Source organism: Balaenoptera ricei, chromosome 14 (genome assembly GCF_028023285.1).
Source record: "Balaenoptera ricei isolate mBalRic1 chromosome 14, mBalRic1.hap2, whole genome shotgun sequence".
Lineage (NCBI taxonomy): Eukaryota > Metazoa > Chordata > Mammalia > Artiodactyla > Balaenopteridae > Balaenoptera > Balaenoptera ricei.
This window is the reverse complement of record NC_082652.1, coordinates 93,639,338-93,656,241: the sequence shown is the minus strand read 5'-3', so window position 1 is coordinate 93,656,241 and position 16,904 is coordinate 93,639,338. Positions and strand designations below refer to the sequence as shown.

At 57.4% G+C, this 16,904-nt stretch overlaps 1 protein-coding gene across 5 annotated transcripts in view; it reads right to left on the bottom strand.

The window, feature by feature from the left end:
- The window catches only part of NFATC1 (nuclear factor of activated T cells 1), a 102,368-nt gene that overhangs the window by 68,250 nt on the left and 17,214 nt on the right, over positions 1 to 16,904 (bottom strand). For all 5 annotated transcript variants that reach the window (XM_059893743.1, XM_059893745.1, XM_059893746.1 and 2 more), the window contains exon 3: positions 3,865 to 4,024. In XM_059893743.1, coding sequence (XP_059749726.1) covers positions 3,865 to 4,024 — 160 coding nt within the window. The remainder of the gene's footprint in view (positions 1 to 3,864; positions 4,025 to 16,904) is intronic.

Here is a 16,904-nt window from a genome sequence, read left to right as displayed (position 1 = left end):
TTTTAAAGTTCAGGGAAACCCACACTCCCTTCCTCCCTGGTCCCATCATTACAAAGTCAGCAAAGGCCAGCGCAGAGCCCGGGGCCCCTGGCGCTCGCTGTGGCCGCATCACACGCACACCCGCCGCTGGAGCCGGGGGCCTCATGGAGGACGGCCACACCCACCCAGCTCCAGCCCGCGGGGGAGGGGAGCCAGCACCTGACAGGGCCGTCACAGCAGCCTCGGGGGCCCAGACGCACCCGCCGGGCACACCCGCCAGGGCCGTCAAGGACTCTGGAAAGTCTGGGTGGTGGACAGTCTGGAACGCTCACTCCCGGCACCAGCCCCCGAAGGATGCTGGGCGAGCCCCATACGCATCTGTGTCCCCAAATGAAAACGGGGGACAAGACCACGTGAATGCAAAGTCCTCTCCTATTCTGAAATTTCAGTCTGATTCTGCCTGGAGAGAAGGCTCTGCATTTCGTCGCGTCTCCTAGACTCAGAGGAGGGGGCGGCGGGGTGGAGGCGGCTCCCGCTGCGTCTGGGATGCTCGGGAAATGCAGGAGTCCTCCCTGGGCCTGGCAGGGCCTCTGCGCTACACAAGGCCGCCGCCCCCGACTTCAGACAAGCCTGGGGATGCAGAAGCAAGCCGATGAGCTGGCTGTCCTAGGAGGGCAGCAACAGCCCCTGGTGCGGTCCCCACGACCGCTGGCCTCCTCTGAGCTCCACGTGACAGCGGCTCCGAGGGACGGCCTGGGTGCCCCGGAACCGACACCTGGCTTCCCTCCGACCAGCGACCGCAGAACGGCCAGTGGGGGCGGCTGTCTCCCCAACACGTGGATCGGCCTGCGGCCGAGGCTCCGAGAAGCCGCTGGTGTCGGAGGATGAGCTAAAATAGCTCACGGCGCAGAATAAAACTCTGTGGTTACTGGGCTTTCACGGCAACTGAGAGAGTTTTCTGTTTTCATCTGTTTTATAATTATGTGCAAATTCTATTTTTATCCAGCCTGTGCTCCACTAACTGAAAAAGAAAACAAACCCCAAAGCCCCTGTTTTTACCTGCCTACCTCACCTTGCACACAGACTCCCTCTACTGCAGAGAGATCAGAGAACTCTCCAGTACTAACCTTCTTGCAGGAGGAATGCTGACAGAGGCTGACATTTCTGTTGAGCCTGGTTTCCTCTCGCGGTTCAGCTGTGTGGCAGGGGGAGGGGCCCTCATTCTGCTTAAACCCAGAAGCAGCCTCTCCCATCCTGCCATCACTGAACTCGAAATAATTTTGGCGGATTCACTCTTAAGATATTTTCAATGCGGTTTCAAGTTTCAGAATTCTTCCACAAGTCTCAATCCTCTCCATCTCGTCTACACTGAGAGACTACCACCACCCTGTGCCCAAGCCACCTGCCCGGTGGGCACAGGAGCGCGGTGCTGTGACCCTGCAGGGTGTGGGCTCCTTGTGCTCCCAGAAGAGGCGGGGCAAGCCCTCGTCCCCAGGACCACAGCCACCAGGCCAAGGACAGGGACGGCCCTCGCTCAGGGCCTCAGTCCTGCGCTTTGCGTCTCACGACAGAAGTGTCCACGTGGCACGAGGCTCCCTGCCCTCCAGGACCAGCACCCCTCGCCAATATAATTTACAAGAAACGGGGGCTTTTGGCCATTATTTCTCTGCTGCTTTATTTTCATTTCTCCTTATTGAACAGCCTACTTCCTCACCTTTGTAACGTCTTTTCCATTCAGCAGCAACGCACTTTCTTCCAGTGGAAACCGCAGCAGGAAGGGACTTAAACACCGTTCATGGACTTGGCTAAGTGCAGGCATTATCCGACCTGCCTCCGCCCGGGAGGGACCTGAAAGGGCTGCCGGCCGCTGGGCGCTGCTGAGCCCGCTCTGTGTTTCCCAAGTCAAGCTGCCAACCAAGTGGGTGTTAATGGGCGTCGAGCGCACAGCCTCCGATGTCGCCCTAACGTCACCCCGCAAACTCCAGGCCCTGACTGCCGCGTTGGCGGACCAGCACTTGTCTCTGCGCCCTCCTGCCCTGGCAAGCTTTATTTTTATTTATCTAAATGTAATCAAATACAAACACGGGGTGCCCTGCTGCTTCCCCTTCCGGCTTGCACCATTCCCTAAATGACAGGGATGGGGAGCGGGTTGGACAGGCGGGGGCGTAGATAGACAGGGGAGAACCGTCTCCATCAACGCCGTACGGCTGCAGTTCCAGGACAAGAGGGCAAACTCACGTCCAAGGGGACGGTCACAGGTCACATCAGAGGGGTTTGCTGGGAGACGTTGGGCTGACGAGGTGACACGTACGACCAAATGCTAACGCCTGCAGGACAGCCTGTCTGCGAGTTCACGTGTATCTCCCAGGCTGGAGGAGGGCGACAGGTTTGGGATGGCGGGCGCGGCCTGGACACCAGCTCTGAACACGCTGACTCTGACGCCAAGTACACCCATCTCCCCCGGGGTGTGTGAGGCTGGGGCGCGGCGCCCGGAGCCACCCCGACAGAGCCCCGCCAGCTCCCCGCGAGGCCGGAGCAGCCCCTCCCCGATGCCGCCCCGGCCCCGACCCCCACGGCAGGTCCCCGCTCCTCGCGTTCCCAGCTGAGGAGCAGAGTGGCGGGTCCCAGCCGGCACTCCAGTGCCGGGGCTGGTGAGCAGACCCGGGGCCCCGTGGGGCACGTGGGCCAGAGAATCGCATCTCTAAGGGACCCTGGGGAGGCTTACTTTGGGAACCACCGCCTCAAAGGGTCCAAGGCTTCAGAGAGGAAAGGATGCAGTCTTTAAAAGTAGCCTCTGAAAACCCCAAACCAGAGGCAGCCGCCGTGCAGATGGACTTCACTTTGGACAAATCTTAACGTGGCCCAAGGAGACCTTGGTCGAGGCTCTGTTGACAGCCGCGGGGAGACATGCCACAAGGATGGTGGCCACGTGTGGGGAAGCAGCCCCAGGAGGTGGGCAGCCACGGCCAACGCAGGAGGGGAACAGCGGCCGCGGGCAGAGCAGGGCTGCACGCTCTTCCCGTCTGCCCCCATCTGTGAGCTGGGGGATGGGGTTAATTCTGAGCGGAGGGCCGGGAGGAGGTGGGCCCCATCCCCCGCAGCCCCCAGCCCACGCCGCCCACTGGCCACCATCCAGGCAGCGAGACGGGCCCTCAAGGTGGCCCAGGGCATCTTCTTGGACACACTGTCTCCCCTTGGCTTCTCTTTTCTCTCTTTCCCATCTTTTCTGAGTCAAACATGACTGCTCAGGGACACATGGGGATAAAGGGGATTGTTCACTGGGACAAAGCAATAGCCAGGCTGTACCGAGGTCACCTCAGTTACCCACCAGGAAACACAAGCAAAAGCTACAGCCGTTCTGCCTCCTAGTTGAACAAAGACCTGCTGGCAACCCCATCCAGGGGAGTCCTCCCAACCCTGCCAGGCCCAGGCTGTCACCCCGTCAACATCATCCAGGGCAGTCCTCCCAACCCCGCCAGGCCCAGGCTGTCACCCCGTCAACCCCATCCAGGGGAGTCCTCCCAACCCCGCCGGGCTGGTCACGCCCCCCACAATCTTCAGGGTATCGCCTGCTCCCCCAAAGCAGTTCCACCGAAAAGGAACCTCAGGTGTAACGATTACAGCTGATCTATGTGCTCCAGAAGCAAGCACGGTAGAGCAGGTACTCTCACTGTACCATTATATGTATTGAGGAGAACACTGGGACTTGACTGTGTATAAAATATTTAGCTAAACTGGTTGGGAGATGAGAATTTAAAAAAAAAAAAAAGACAGAAAATGAAAGGCGCTGTTAGCTGTTACCGCAAAGTGGCCTTTGGATGAAACCAGCCCCAGCTGCTGCCCCTGCAGCAGGGACAGGACTTGGGGTCAGAGCAGAGTGGATACCTGCACACTGGGGTGTCCTCCGGCCAACGCTTTCACGGCCCCCCGGCTCCCCTCCGTCTCGTAATGAGCTCTGTGGTGGGACTTGGGCTGCACCTCGATCCTCAGCTCGTACGGTCCTGAGTGTGATGGCAGCTGCCAGTCGAGGGCAGGGAGAGACGGGCTGAAATGGAACACAGAGCATTAAACATTCATGCCACGGCCTCCCGCAGACCACAGACCCACCTAAGGCTCTGGGGCCCTGAGGGGCAACACAGCCTGCCAGGCTTGCATCCGAAATTCCCATCAATAAGGATAATGGCCTGACACAGCCAATGGCAACCCGGTTGTGATGGACGCCCAGAGCCTTGTCAGGTCTTCATGACAAGGTTCTTGAATAAGATGGAAACATTTTCCCACACGACCTTAAAATATTCTCCTTCCTTCACGATAGGCCTATAAATTATTTAACCTCCCTAATAAGACAGGTTCCAGAATTAAAGACCTTTTTAGAGTCACGGTTCTATCAGCCTGGCCTGAGAACTGGGCCGCCTGGTCCCGACGCCTTCTGCCCCACGCGCTGGCTGCGGGCAGCAGTGCGCCGTCGGGGATGCCGCCGGGCCCCTGATAAGAGGGCGGGTTTGCGGCAACCTCGCCAGCCCCTGCATCCCGTGACCCGTGCACAAAACCCGGGCAGCCGCCCACCCAGGGCACGAGTGAGCTGCAGCCAAAGAGCCACAGAACCAAGGGAGCGGCCCTGGGGCCCAAGGCGGATTTGCAAGCCGGGTTTGTCACTTGGAGGCTGAAGAGGGGAGAGGGGAGTGAGCCGGGCCCTGCCTGAGGGGTCCACGAGGCCCACGGCAACCTCAGATCTCTGGGGCACTGACAGCCTCACTGTACAGACGGGAGACGGAGGCCATGTGCCACCTGAAACCAGGTCCACGTGAGGCCAAAGGTCCTGCTCTCCCTATAGAACGTGCTTCAGGGTCCTGCCCTGTAAAAAGACAAAAGGCCGACCCCAAAAAGCCACAGTCCGCAAGCAGAGGCCGCCAAGTCCTCACAGGAGCTGGGGCCCGGTCCACCCACTCACTGCCTTCCTACAACGAGAGCCCAGTGGGGGGCGGTGGCTCTTGGTCCCCACAGTCTTGCATGCAGAACCTGACCCAACAGAGACGCTGCTCGTCAGACCTCAGAGGTGTCTGGAAGCCAACCCCGGGCCGGCCAGGAGGGGTGCAGGGTGGGAGCAGTGTGGGGACACCCTGCCCCCGCAGAGGTGGACGGGAGGCGCCCAGGTCTCGCCCTCCACACACAGCCCCGAAGGTGCCTTCGCTCCCGGAGTCTCCACCGTCCGGGCACCACTGTCCCCTCGCCCCGCTCCACCTGGCGCTGGTGTGTCCGTTTCCACGCACGCAGCAGAGACACCGTGCGTGCTGGGGGCTCGTTTGGGACAGGTGGCTGGGAAGGGTGTGTTTTGTTTAGAGGCCCAGACACACGGACGCGGCGCTCGTGGCGTCTCAGCCTGGAAGGAGTCGGTCCACTGCTTCCCCGAGACGTCCCCCAGCTGCTCCGCCTCATCTCAGACTACGAATCAGGGGTGAGTTTTAAAACACAAAACAATAGATAGAATAAAGGTACTTTCTGAAAGGAGAAAAGGCCCAGAAATCAGCTTGAATTGGAATCAAACATGTAATTTCTAAAAAACGTGCAAAATACTCCTGGAAAGGACAGTATATTTCGGGGCATTCGTGGTTTTCTAGTGACGGTAGAAACGGAATCATCTCGCCACGCACGTGAAGTTCCTGGTGAGTCAGCTTGGCGGGCGCCCTGTCTACCCTCGGGTTCTGCAGCCCCGCCCGCTGGGCTCCTCTGAGAGCACGCGTTGGTGCCGAGAGCCTGGCGGGACGCAGGCCGCGCACACCACATCCCACTATAAGTCTTCACTGGGTCCCAGGGACACCGCCAGCCCCGATGCCACCCGGGCGGATGGGCCTCCCAGTGGGCCTGAGCTCGACCTTCGAGCAGCAATCAAAGGCTCTAACGTGAGAAGAGGCTGCATCTGAGTCAATGCGGCGAGAAATTTAAAATCCTAACTAGAATCCACCGCAGATACAGTGAAGTGGGCCTGTCCAACAGTCAGACGCCGGCGGAGGTGGGGCAGACCAGCGCCCCCCAGGGGCCAGGACCTCCGTGCACGCACTGAGGCCGCTTTGGAGTGTGTCCCTCAGCCCGTGTCCACCCTGCTGGGCCCTAAAATCACCGTCTGCATGGGAGGCCTTCCAACCCTGGGAAGCCCCTCCTCCAGACTACGTGTCAGATTCCAGGACGAACTTGCACTTGAAAACCCTCTATTCAACGGCCAACCTAAACCCAGGTTTCTTCAGGAAGCGAGACTGCAGGCGGTGGGACTGCTCATTGCCCACACCCCAGGCCCCTGTCTGCTGTCTACATTTTGATTCCACGTCAACAAGATGCCCCCCGGCCCCCGGTTCTCACTAAGTACAGCCTCGGAAAACTCAAGACGATGTGACCACGAAGAATGGGACGGACGCGTGTGTGCGCGGAGACTCCGAGATGCCCAGACAAGAGAAACGCCCAAGTCACGGGCTGAGTGCAGGAGCCACCCCCCCCCCAAAATGTCAGGTGGCTTCTGAGAAACACTTTAAACAGCGATCGAATGGGAGCTTTCCTGGTGGGCGAAGCTCTGTGATGCGTTTGGCAGTCTCCCGGGCTGTGCCGCTCAGAAGCACTTTCTTGACGTGGTTATCAGCGACACATGCGGCCACACCGCCAGGACGAAGGACCAGCGAGCCACGGGCTTCGAGCGCGAGGTCGGCCCTCGGTAACTGGCATCTTACGGGAGCTGCTCCCCGACCCCCAGACAAACTGCCCAGCTCAGCACACCCCGCCCGGAGGGGACCACGTCTCCGTTTAGAATATCCAACGTACTAATCTGTTCTGTTATCTTATACATACTGTTGATCTAAGTGAAAAGACTGTCCTTTGCTGTAAATAGAAAAGAAACAAATGAAAAACAAAATAAAAGTTAGGTTCATCTGACTCCCAGGAAATTAAAAAACGAGAGTGTGCGACGGAGAGAGAAGCAAAGGAAGGACGGAAAGTGCAAGCCCTCGCCGTCCGCGCGGGGCAAGCATCTTCTGAGCTGTTCTGCACTTGAACACGATAGAATAGATCTGGGGAAATAATTGGCTCCTGAATCACGGACAAAGCCAGCAACACAGTGTGCGCACAGTTTCAAGTTAGAATGGTCCACAAAATAAATATTGTAATATAGACAATGAAGATTATTGTTTTGGGTTGGAAATTTTCAGCATGAATTTGGCAGCTCCACAAAAAATGTAAATGTATCTCTGATTCAGAGAAAAGGCCTAAGACTGGAAGGAATGTTCCAAGACGCAGCGGCCCCGGCTGCGAGGACGGTGATTCACGGCTGCGCTGTCCCAACCCAACCCCCTCACGGGCCCTGCAGCTGGAGCGTCATTCCTGGGGGTCACCAACGACCCGGAGAGGAGCCGCCACGGGGACCACATCGGGAGAATTCTCTCATGGCCTCAGCCCAGGGCTGCTGAATAACCTCAAACTCACGTCCATCTTACTTTGATTTTTTAAAAAGTCACACTCAACGCAGCCAAGACAACACACGGTTAAATTCGAATCTAAGATCCAGCTGATCTGTACAAACAGAAGCTATTTTACATTCTCTACACACACACACGTATGTATCTCATAATCAGCCAGAGAAATTACCTCCACAGCTGGGCATATATCTGTAAGTATTTTTACACAAAAGGGATGGATGTTAACAAAATAAAATATATAGTGTGACACCCTGGGGCTTTTTTAATGTAAAGATCACACGTTGAGCATTTTAGCATACTGATCAAAAATGGTTTGATCTCAGCACCACATCTTGTCCTGTAGATGACTGACGCTCTGTGGATGGACTTGTGGGTTGCTCCCAATCTGTTGCTCTTATCAATACCAGAGATGCGAACATCCAGCGTGAGATCCTGGTGGCCTTTCTGGTCATTTCCTCAGCACAGATCCACAGCCTCCGTCAAAGAGCGTGAACACCTGGGGCTCCTGACACCTCCCGGGGCTCAGGTCCCCTGCACGGCCTCGCCAACATAGGGGCCCGATGGCTTTAATCTCTGCCAAACCACACAGGGAAGGGCACTCTGAGGCTGCATCTTCCTGTAACACTGCAACACGTGCCCATCACGTGGTAACAATAAACTGAAACACTCTGAACCCCCAGTGGTAACATCTCTGAAAGTCTCCAGGCCTCTCAAGTGTCCCCTGACCTCTTACACGCATTTGACTAACGGCAACGTGGGACTCCAGGCCCCCCACACCCCAACTCCTGCTCCTTCGGGGTCTCCAAAGGCCGCTCCGGGATGACGGTCGCTGTCCTTGATATCAGCTTGGCATGGCTGGGGACACTGGCTGAAGGGGACACAGATCTCTCTGCAACTCTCTGCGAGTCTGGAATTCTTGCAAATAGAAGGTTTTTCTAAATGGCTGTTTTGCACTCGGTATATAAGGACCTGAATCACGTTCCTTTTGCTCCCGTTTAAAGAAGAGGCTGGAGGCCGTGTCTCACGCCCCCCCCCCACCCCGAGGAGCGACACTGGTGCCCCGGCGGCGCTGAGTGCCTGCGGTTTCCACCCGTTACCACTGGCACCATCACCCTGCCCCCCGGGCCGAGGAGTGGACCAGGCCCACGGCCTCCCCGAGCCACCAGGAGCCCCGCTGTGAGTGGGTGTTACGCAGCCTGGCTTGGCCTGGCCGGCCCTGGCCTCCAGGCTGGGGACGCCGGCTCGTGTGACACAAGGAAGGGAGTCACACGGCCTCCATCGGGGAGCCCCCCGGGGCCCCAGTCTGAATTCCCTGCTCTTGGAGCTGCTGCCACCATCCACTTCCCACCGGAAAGCCTTTCGTGTCCTATCGAATCTCTGTGCTTCCTTCAGGCAGGAAAAGGGTGAAGGATCTTTTCTGACGCTTAGTTCACGGCCTGGAGCCTGGAGCCCACCTCCACACGGGCATGCAGAGCCCCAGACGAACCTGAACTTCTCTCAGCCCGTGTCTCCCACCCCCATCGAGGCCCTGCCCCAGCTGCCCGGGCCGCCCCCCCCCCCCCGCCCGGCCACTGTGGTCGCCCGCTCGGGGCTTCCCTGGGCACCCGCGAGGGCAGGCCAGTCTTTCCAGCACACTAAGGATTTCACAGCCAGCCTCCCGCACTTCAGCAAAAGCTGTGCCGCCCCGGAGCACGTGTTTATGAGACTGCAGCTCTGACCTCGGCACCACCGACCGCCTGCACCCGTCTCGATACCAACCAAACCCACCCCTGAGCAGGACCCAGGGACACCAGCTGACCCGCCAGTCTCCGCGGGTGCAGCCTGACAGGGACACGTTTCTCCAGCACAGGAGACCCAGCTCGGAGCGCGGCTGACCGCGGGGACACAGACGGACGGAGGCCATTCGCACTGATTCAAAACCAAGGTCATCGCAGGGCCCAGGGCTCCAGACAGCCTCACTCAGTCCCCACCGCGCCTCTGTGCTCCCGATGGCCAGCGGGGCGGGGCTCGGGCCGGACCTGCTCACCCCAGGCCTCTCCATTTAAACCACTTCATCGGCCACCGCTACCACCACGGAGACGCCAGAGCCCGCCTCTGAGGGAACGGCACGCACCACTTCGCCAGAACTCGGAGCCAGATCCCAGCAAGGCCCCGATTCTGCACCAGTTCGAGGAAAAACCGCGAACACCAGGGACAGAGGAGTGTGCCAGGTGACCCGGACTGGGACCCGCCGAGCCCCCTACAGCCGCGTGCGGGGAAAACAGAGATTTCCGCACCTGAGCCGACCACGAGGCCTGGAGCTGGAATCCGACCACCTCGGAGAAAGTAGGTCAGGGGGTCTGGACACTTGCTCGGTGATACCAAGGGATTCTCTTAAATCACGTATCAGTGTCGGGTACGGTATCTACAGGTGTCATGATTTGTTTCTAAAACTGAGCCCCCATCTCTGAAAGACACGCTGAATATCGATGGGTAAGACTTCATGAGGTCTGAGATTTACCGCAAAATAATGGGTGTGGGTGAGGAGGTGAGGCAAGCGGACCACAAGTCATCAGTCAGTCAGGTGTGGGCGCGGGGAGCCATGGCTAGTCTCTGACTCGTGTACAAGTTTGGTTTTCTGTGATACAGAGTGAAAGAGCGAAGCTGAGAAACAGGCACTCAAGTTACCACGGTGATATTCCAGGGCCGGGAACTGTCAGGGATTCACTTTCCTTTTTGTTTATCGGCATTAAAAAGTATCCCACAGTGAAGGATATGAATTGTAAACCCCCCAAATCGTCTACTTTCTCACCCTCCTGTTCTTGCCCTGGAGAGCTTGGTGACTGTTCTGAGTCAGAGGCAGTGACTTCCCTAAACTGGCTGCACCCGAGCCTGGAGCCCTTCTGGAACCTTCTCCCTGAAAAAAGGCCTTGTCCACTCAACGCCAGAGAACCAACGTGCACCGGACGTCCCACCGCCAGGTGCCACGTACGAGAGTCTCAGCAAAGCCCCTGTGCTGGGAAGTTCTCCTTCCATGTAGACACCCGGGGAGGGTGGCTCCTCTTTTGTTCAGATGGTTTGGGTAGAATCCCTTCAATTCTGAATTTTCTGAGATCTAAGGCTCATATGGACTTATCACTTAGAAGAAAACTTTCTAAAGGCTTTCAGGACTCTTCTGTTTCTAAAAGAGCTGAAGCTACAAACTCTGAACTTGGCAGGACTGAAGTCCGCCCGAATGAGAGAAAGAACCAGAGCAGAAGGGGAAGGACGTCACCCCAACTTTAAAGTAACACGTTTTCCCAGGGTCGGGAGCCCATGGCCGCCTAACTTACTTGCTTTGTTTTGTCTTTCTCCCCCCTAATTTTAAAAAAGGTTATCAGCTCAGTTCTCGGCTATTTAATCAAGCAGGGTCTCCGGGCCCCCAAAGGCTCCCGTGGGCCAAGGCTTGGCCGGGACCACACACCTCGCCCCAAGGTCCACCCAGCTCCCCCTGGGGCCCCCGCCAGGCATGGGTGAGAAAGCTCCTCCCATGCCAGAAAGGTCGGCCTTCCTGGAGGGCGCCCTGGCGCAGCCGGCCTCTCCACTGATGACCCCCCAGAGGTTCGCGGGCCGTGGGTGGCATCCTCACCCACCCGCCCACCCTCCCAGGGAACAGCCCTCGGGGAGGGGCTGGCTGTGATCCACGAAAGGCCAAAGTCCTTCGGGACTGGCCTTGCATGTCTGATGGGTCTGGGAGGGATGGGAGCGGGGGGCGGGCCTCAGACAGAAACTCATGCCCGGGGGTCTCGGGTGGTCACCCCCAGCTGTTGGGACCGGCTTCCTCTGCACTGTCACTCAGATGGCGCTGAGGGGACTCGGGGACAGGGCTGGCCACGAGGAGGACGGTGGCCTGGAGGAGGTGCCCTGACCACTCCCGGAGGCTGGAAAAGTGCTTTTACGGAGACGCTGGTGGGTGAACAGGGGGCCAAGGGACGGAGCCGGGCAGTAAAATGCAAGGCGGCCAGTGAGGTGAGAGGAGAGAGCCCCATATCGGCCTGCCCACGCTCGGGGTGCTGTAGGCAGGGCACCCGCACCCCGAGATTCTGCGGCCAGTGACCTGCCGTGAGGCCCAGGATCCCCCCCCCAAGAGGCCCTGTCTGGGTCACACCAGTGCCAGACCCCTCCTTGCTGCCACCTTGGCCCCGAATTGTCCCCGACTGGTCCCCAACTTGTCCCCGTACCCTGGGGACTTGGGGGGGGACACGGATGGGGTCTAGTGCCTAGTGCGTGTTCGGGAGGTGGGCAGCCCAGGAAGGGCCACTGCTCGTTCTCCACACTCTCGGAGGCTCTGCCAGGCCCAGGTCTGCTCAGGAATCCAATTCAAACTCAGTCACGGACCTGGAACTTTCAGAACAAGAACAGCAAGGCCACCGTGGAGAGATTCTTTTTTTTTCTTAATGATCGATTCAGGAATTTCATAAGAATTCTTTGCTTTTAGTGGCTCCACCGAACAGGGTGTGGAGAACTCCAAGGAGCTAAGACTTCCTTCCAGCTTTCTGGAAGATTGCCGTCATCCTTACTCTGCACCACTCATCACCCCCACCCTGTCCCCCCCCAAAAACAGGCCAGTTTCACGTAAGCCTCTCAGGCCCTGCCGTCCAGACTTGCATCCCGACTGTTCCCACCGCCCTGCACCTGCACGGGGGGGGGGCCAGGCAGCCTCCAGGACCCCCAGGCAGACTGGACCCGGCGCCTCCCCAGGGCGGACAGCTACCTGGGGTCTCCTCCTCGGCTCGCAAGAGGGCAGCATCGCTGCAGGGCCCTCTGTTCTCCAGGAAAACAAGCCCTCCAACTCCTAAACCCTCTCCTGAGAGAAGACACGTCTAAGGACACCAGGTGCTCCTACAGCTCAATGTGGGGGCAGCCCAGTGGGACAGAAAGAGCTCTTGTCCAGAAATCCAGCTGAGGTGGAAAATAAGCTACTTTGGAGGAATTTCTCAAACTACTGGGGCTTCTCCTCCTGACCCAAGACTAGACGACTGCATTTGCACCCAGTTCCTCCGTCCCCGGGGACCAGAACTGTCTAGACAAGGGAGGACACTGCCTTTCCCTCACGTCCACTCTTGGAGTGGAACAAAGGGCACAGGGAGGGCCCATGCCTTGGATGGGTGGATGGATGTCTGGGTGGATGGGTGGATAGATGGGTGGGTGGATGGGTGGATGGATGGATGGGTGAGTGGCTGGATGGGTGGGTGGATGGATGTCTGGATGTCTGGGCAGGTGGATGGATGGATGGATGGCCAAGTGGATGGACAGAAGGGTGGGTGGGTGGATGGATGGGTGGGTGGGTGGATGGATAGGTGGCTGGCTGGCTGGGTGGGCGGATGGGTGGAGGAGTGTTTACTTGGTGAGGACCCCTGTGGGAAGTTGAGCTCTGGATGGTCCCTCTGTGCTCCACTGACCCTCACGTTTGTTACAGGGGGCAGATGCCAGCGTGTTTGTGACTGTTACTAGGCCCCAAATGCCTTTTCAGACGCCGCCAGAGCCTGCTGCTAACCAGTCATTACGGAGCCTGAGAAAGCTCAGCTGACACCTGCCACACTGCTTACAAAACCAAGAAACAGAACCGCCGAGCTAACGCAGGATGGGGCATACATAAGCCATGACACTGACACTCGGATTTGATTTCTCCCCAGAGATGCCAGGACAGTCAGGCGTCAACTCCCAGAGTTCACCGTTAATCTGTTTTAATAGGGGACCCACAGAAAAACCTGGACAGTCATGAAATAGTAACCATTCCATTTCCAAACTCTAAGTCTAAAACAGACTTCAGTGGCTCAGGACGTAAGAGATAAGCTGTTCTCAGATCACCTACAGGAATGTACCTGCATCAGGCGCGTTGCTCCCTGAGGACTAGAGAAGCTCACAGCCCCAGCGAGGGTCTCGCTGACGCAGAGCTCAGCCTGTGGTCAGGCCGGAGGAGACCCCGTGCCTGGGGTCTCTGGACACCAAGAGCGAGTGACCGCAGCACCCCCGGACTCCGCCTCCCCCCACCTCCCGTAACATCTGACTTGAAATAAAACAGTGGGACGCCAGTACCGCCTACAGGTGCGCGTCCAGCCCCGAGACGCGCCCCCGCAGTGGGGGGCCCACGGCCATCACTGGATCCTCCCGGCCTCGAGTCCTGCAGTGACCGCACTCGCCCCCCCACCCCCAGACTGGGCCACTGGAGCCTTACGGCCTTTTTGTCTTCCGTCTTGTGTCTAGCAATTTCCAAGCGCCTCAGTTTCCCCATCTGTAAAGTGAGACTCATCCACGCCTCCCGCGAGCTCGCTGGCTCCGAGCCCAGGTCCCCGGGGAGGGATGCTGAGGCCACGGTGCACGCACGTCCCGACAGCCCTGCAGCGCTCTGGGCTCAGGGGAAACAGGCATCATCACGGTGTGACCGCCCTGCAGGTGGCCACACTCACCTGTGGGAAGCGACTCTCGGGAGAGAATCAGGCGTTCCCAGGGGCCCCGGGGCTTCCACGGCACGACCAGTGCTTGAGCGGAATGGTCAGATCCCGGAAACAGCCCGCTTAAATCTACATGAAGCCTGAGCAGGGAGAGGACAGAACCGCCCACCTCAGCAAGCCTTTAAAACAACGTGGCCGGAGTGACAAAGGCACCGTCGCTGAGAACAGTGGAACGCAGCGCGTCATTAATGCACCGCTTCCGTGTCCCAGTCGCGTGGGCTGGCGCAGCCGCTGCCGGCTGGGCGCTCAGAGCACAGACCAACCTGGACGGGAAACCTCAGGGGGGAAAACAACATGCGGGTCGCTTTCTTTACCGAAAACCAGCTCAATGCTGTGGGTCAAGCCCCAGCTTCCAGAAGGTATTTTAGAAGCATTTATTTAAAAGGCGAAGCCCATCATGACATATAAATACAATTTTGCTCGTTAATTTTCACGGAAGGCCGAGTTTTAAAGGTGGACAATCGCTGCCTCACGATTACATTTCGGTCTCCGGCAGGACCGTTCCCTTGTTTCCCCGGAGGCCCAGCCCAGGTGTGCTGCAGGTGCGCGGGGTCCCCGACAAGCACCCCACTCTCTCCTCGGAGGAGAACATCTGAGCAGAAAGCAATTCTGTTGTGTCTGTGGTCACTCGTGCGTGTCGTCACTGGACACTTGCTCCTGGTCGGGTCTCCTCACGGTTTGGGGAATCTCAAGATTGGAGACCCGGGAAGGGGCCCCGGGATGGGAGACCCCTGAGCGCAGCAGCCCCGCCTTCACAAGCACACGGATGGACGGCCCGGCGGGGCAGGACCAGGCCAGGAGCTGACCGGTTTCGTAGCCGAAACTCTGCGGGCATTTGGATTATCTACAGAATCAGCCAACATGGCAGATCTCAATGGCTAGACTTAAACATCTGTGTGTAAAGCCACGAAGATTCAGATGATTTTATCCTCTCCAGGAACGCAAAAGTACTTGAGATCCTCTTTCTCCTTTTCGTGGCTAAAAACAGACATTCATAGAACAACATCAAAAAGAGAAATCGGGGCCTACATCCTCCACGTACACCTTGGGGAAAGGGCCATAAAGGTGGGGCAGAAGCCTCTCCCTCCGCCACAAATCCACAGATCACAGCTGAATCTGCAAGGCTGATTTTTCCAGCTGGAAGTCAGTACACAGAGCACCTTTTCTGGCGTCAGCTGTGAACTCTGGGAAACCAGAAAGAGCCTGCCCCGCGGGGATGAGGGTTTGGGCCTGCGAGACCACATACTCCTGCAGCAAGAAAGCACAACTGCAGAAACACACAGCCCGGGTCCTGCACTCAGACTCCGAATTCACCTGCAGGAGCCTCTGCAGGCCTGTGGCCAAGGTCAGCCTCTGGCCTCGTGAGGACCTCTGTCTGCTGGGCTCCCACCCTCCCCGAGCAGCCACCAGCATCCTGGGAGCAGGATGCGGATGTCAGAGAAAGGTCCCAGGCTCCCCGATGCCCCCCGATTAGAGCGAAAACTCGTCAGGGCTCCGGGGAGCAGGGGCCCAGCCAGGGGGCGCCTCCGGGGTGAGCTAATCACGGCGTGAGTCCAGCTCTACCTCTTATTAGTGGGGCCTGAACATGTGACCCTGGCACTGGGTCTTGTAAGCAAGTGCTCAGGGGGACTGTGCAGAGACCTCCCCCCAAACTGTCTTCTTTTTAAAGCTCACTATCAGTGAGCTTCCTTTTTTTTTTTGGTACTCTTTTAAAATTTTTTTTAACTTTTCGGCCGTGCCACATGTGGGATCTTAGTTCCCCAACCAGGAATTGAACCTGAGCCCCCTGCAGTGGAAGCGCAGAGTCTTAACCGCTGGACCGCCAGGGGAGTCCCCAGTGAGCTTCCTTTTGTGATCTTCAGATGACGTGGCTGAAGATCCTTTGCCAGGTCAGAAAAGGGAAAATAACCCAGAAGTGACTGACTGGTCCAAAAGCCCGAATGGGCCGGCCCGATGGAGACCACCCGAGTGCAGACGGGCCGGGGCCAGGGGTGCCCCAGCGGAATGACGTGTAGTTGGATTTGTTACCAGCCTCCAGCTTCATTTAATCTTATTCCAAATTAGGATAAACTCTGAAATATTCAAACAACTTATAAAATGCAATCAGAGTTAGCAGTAGTTTCATCAGACTTTTAGAAACTAACACTTAGACACAGCATAAAGGTTATGGATACTATTAAAATCATCGATCGGACCGAAAAACCTAAAAGAAACCACATCTGAAATACTGATTTGGACATGCAGCCCCTCGGGTCACTGAACCCGGTAGCTCCAAGTAACCCTGTTCATTATGTGCCCTCGCCCCTTAAGAAAGTCTACTCTTTGACTACTCAAATCACAAAAGCAAAGTTTGTCTATAGGAATTTAATTCCACACGTGTGCTGTTGCTGTTACAAAAGACTCACCTTAAAATGATCCACATTCCCAAAACTAGTTTCCTTTTAAGTATTATACATTCCTCGTGTAACTTTGCCCCTTTAAAGGCAAATTCAGAGTTTGTGCCGGGCACAGACAGAGACATTAAGACCTCAAAAGTTGGGACTTTCCCCGAGCCTATTCTAAAGGAAACACAAGTTCACTGGACACACACAGCGAGGACACTGGATAAGCACCCTCGCCCAGGGCAGACGCTCAAGTACGTTTGCTTGAACCAACGGACATTTAAACTTTAGCTCCTTTGGGACAATATGACGTCCTCTGAAAACCACCACCGAGAAACAATCCACCGGGAGCGGGAATCGGCCTGTCATCTCCACCCTCACCGCCACGGCCGATCGTGGGCGCAGCTTGGCACCATCCTTGGCGGAATTGCTTTCTCATCCGCAGAAAGAAGCGAGGTGGGAAGACCCTCTCCTTTCAGAAGAGGCTCGTGGCCTTTCGGGCGTGAGGACAGGGAGCACTTGAAACGAGTCACCTGCGTTTCCCAGGCTTTAGGAGCAGAAGCGTCATTCTCCGAGGCTCTAAGATAAGTCTAAGCTCTTATTTAAAACCTATG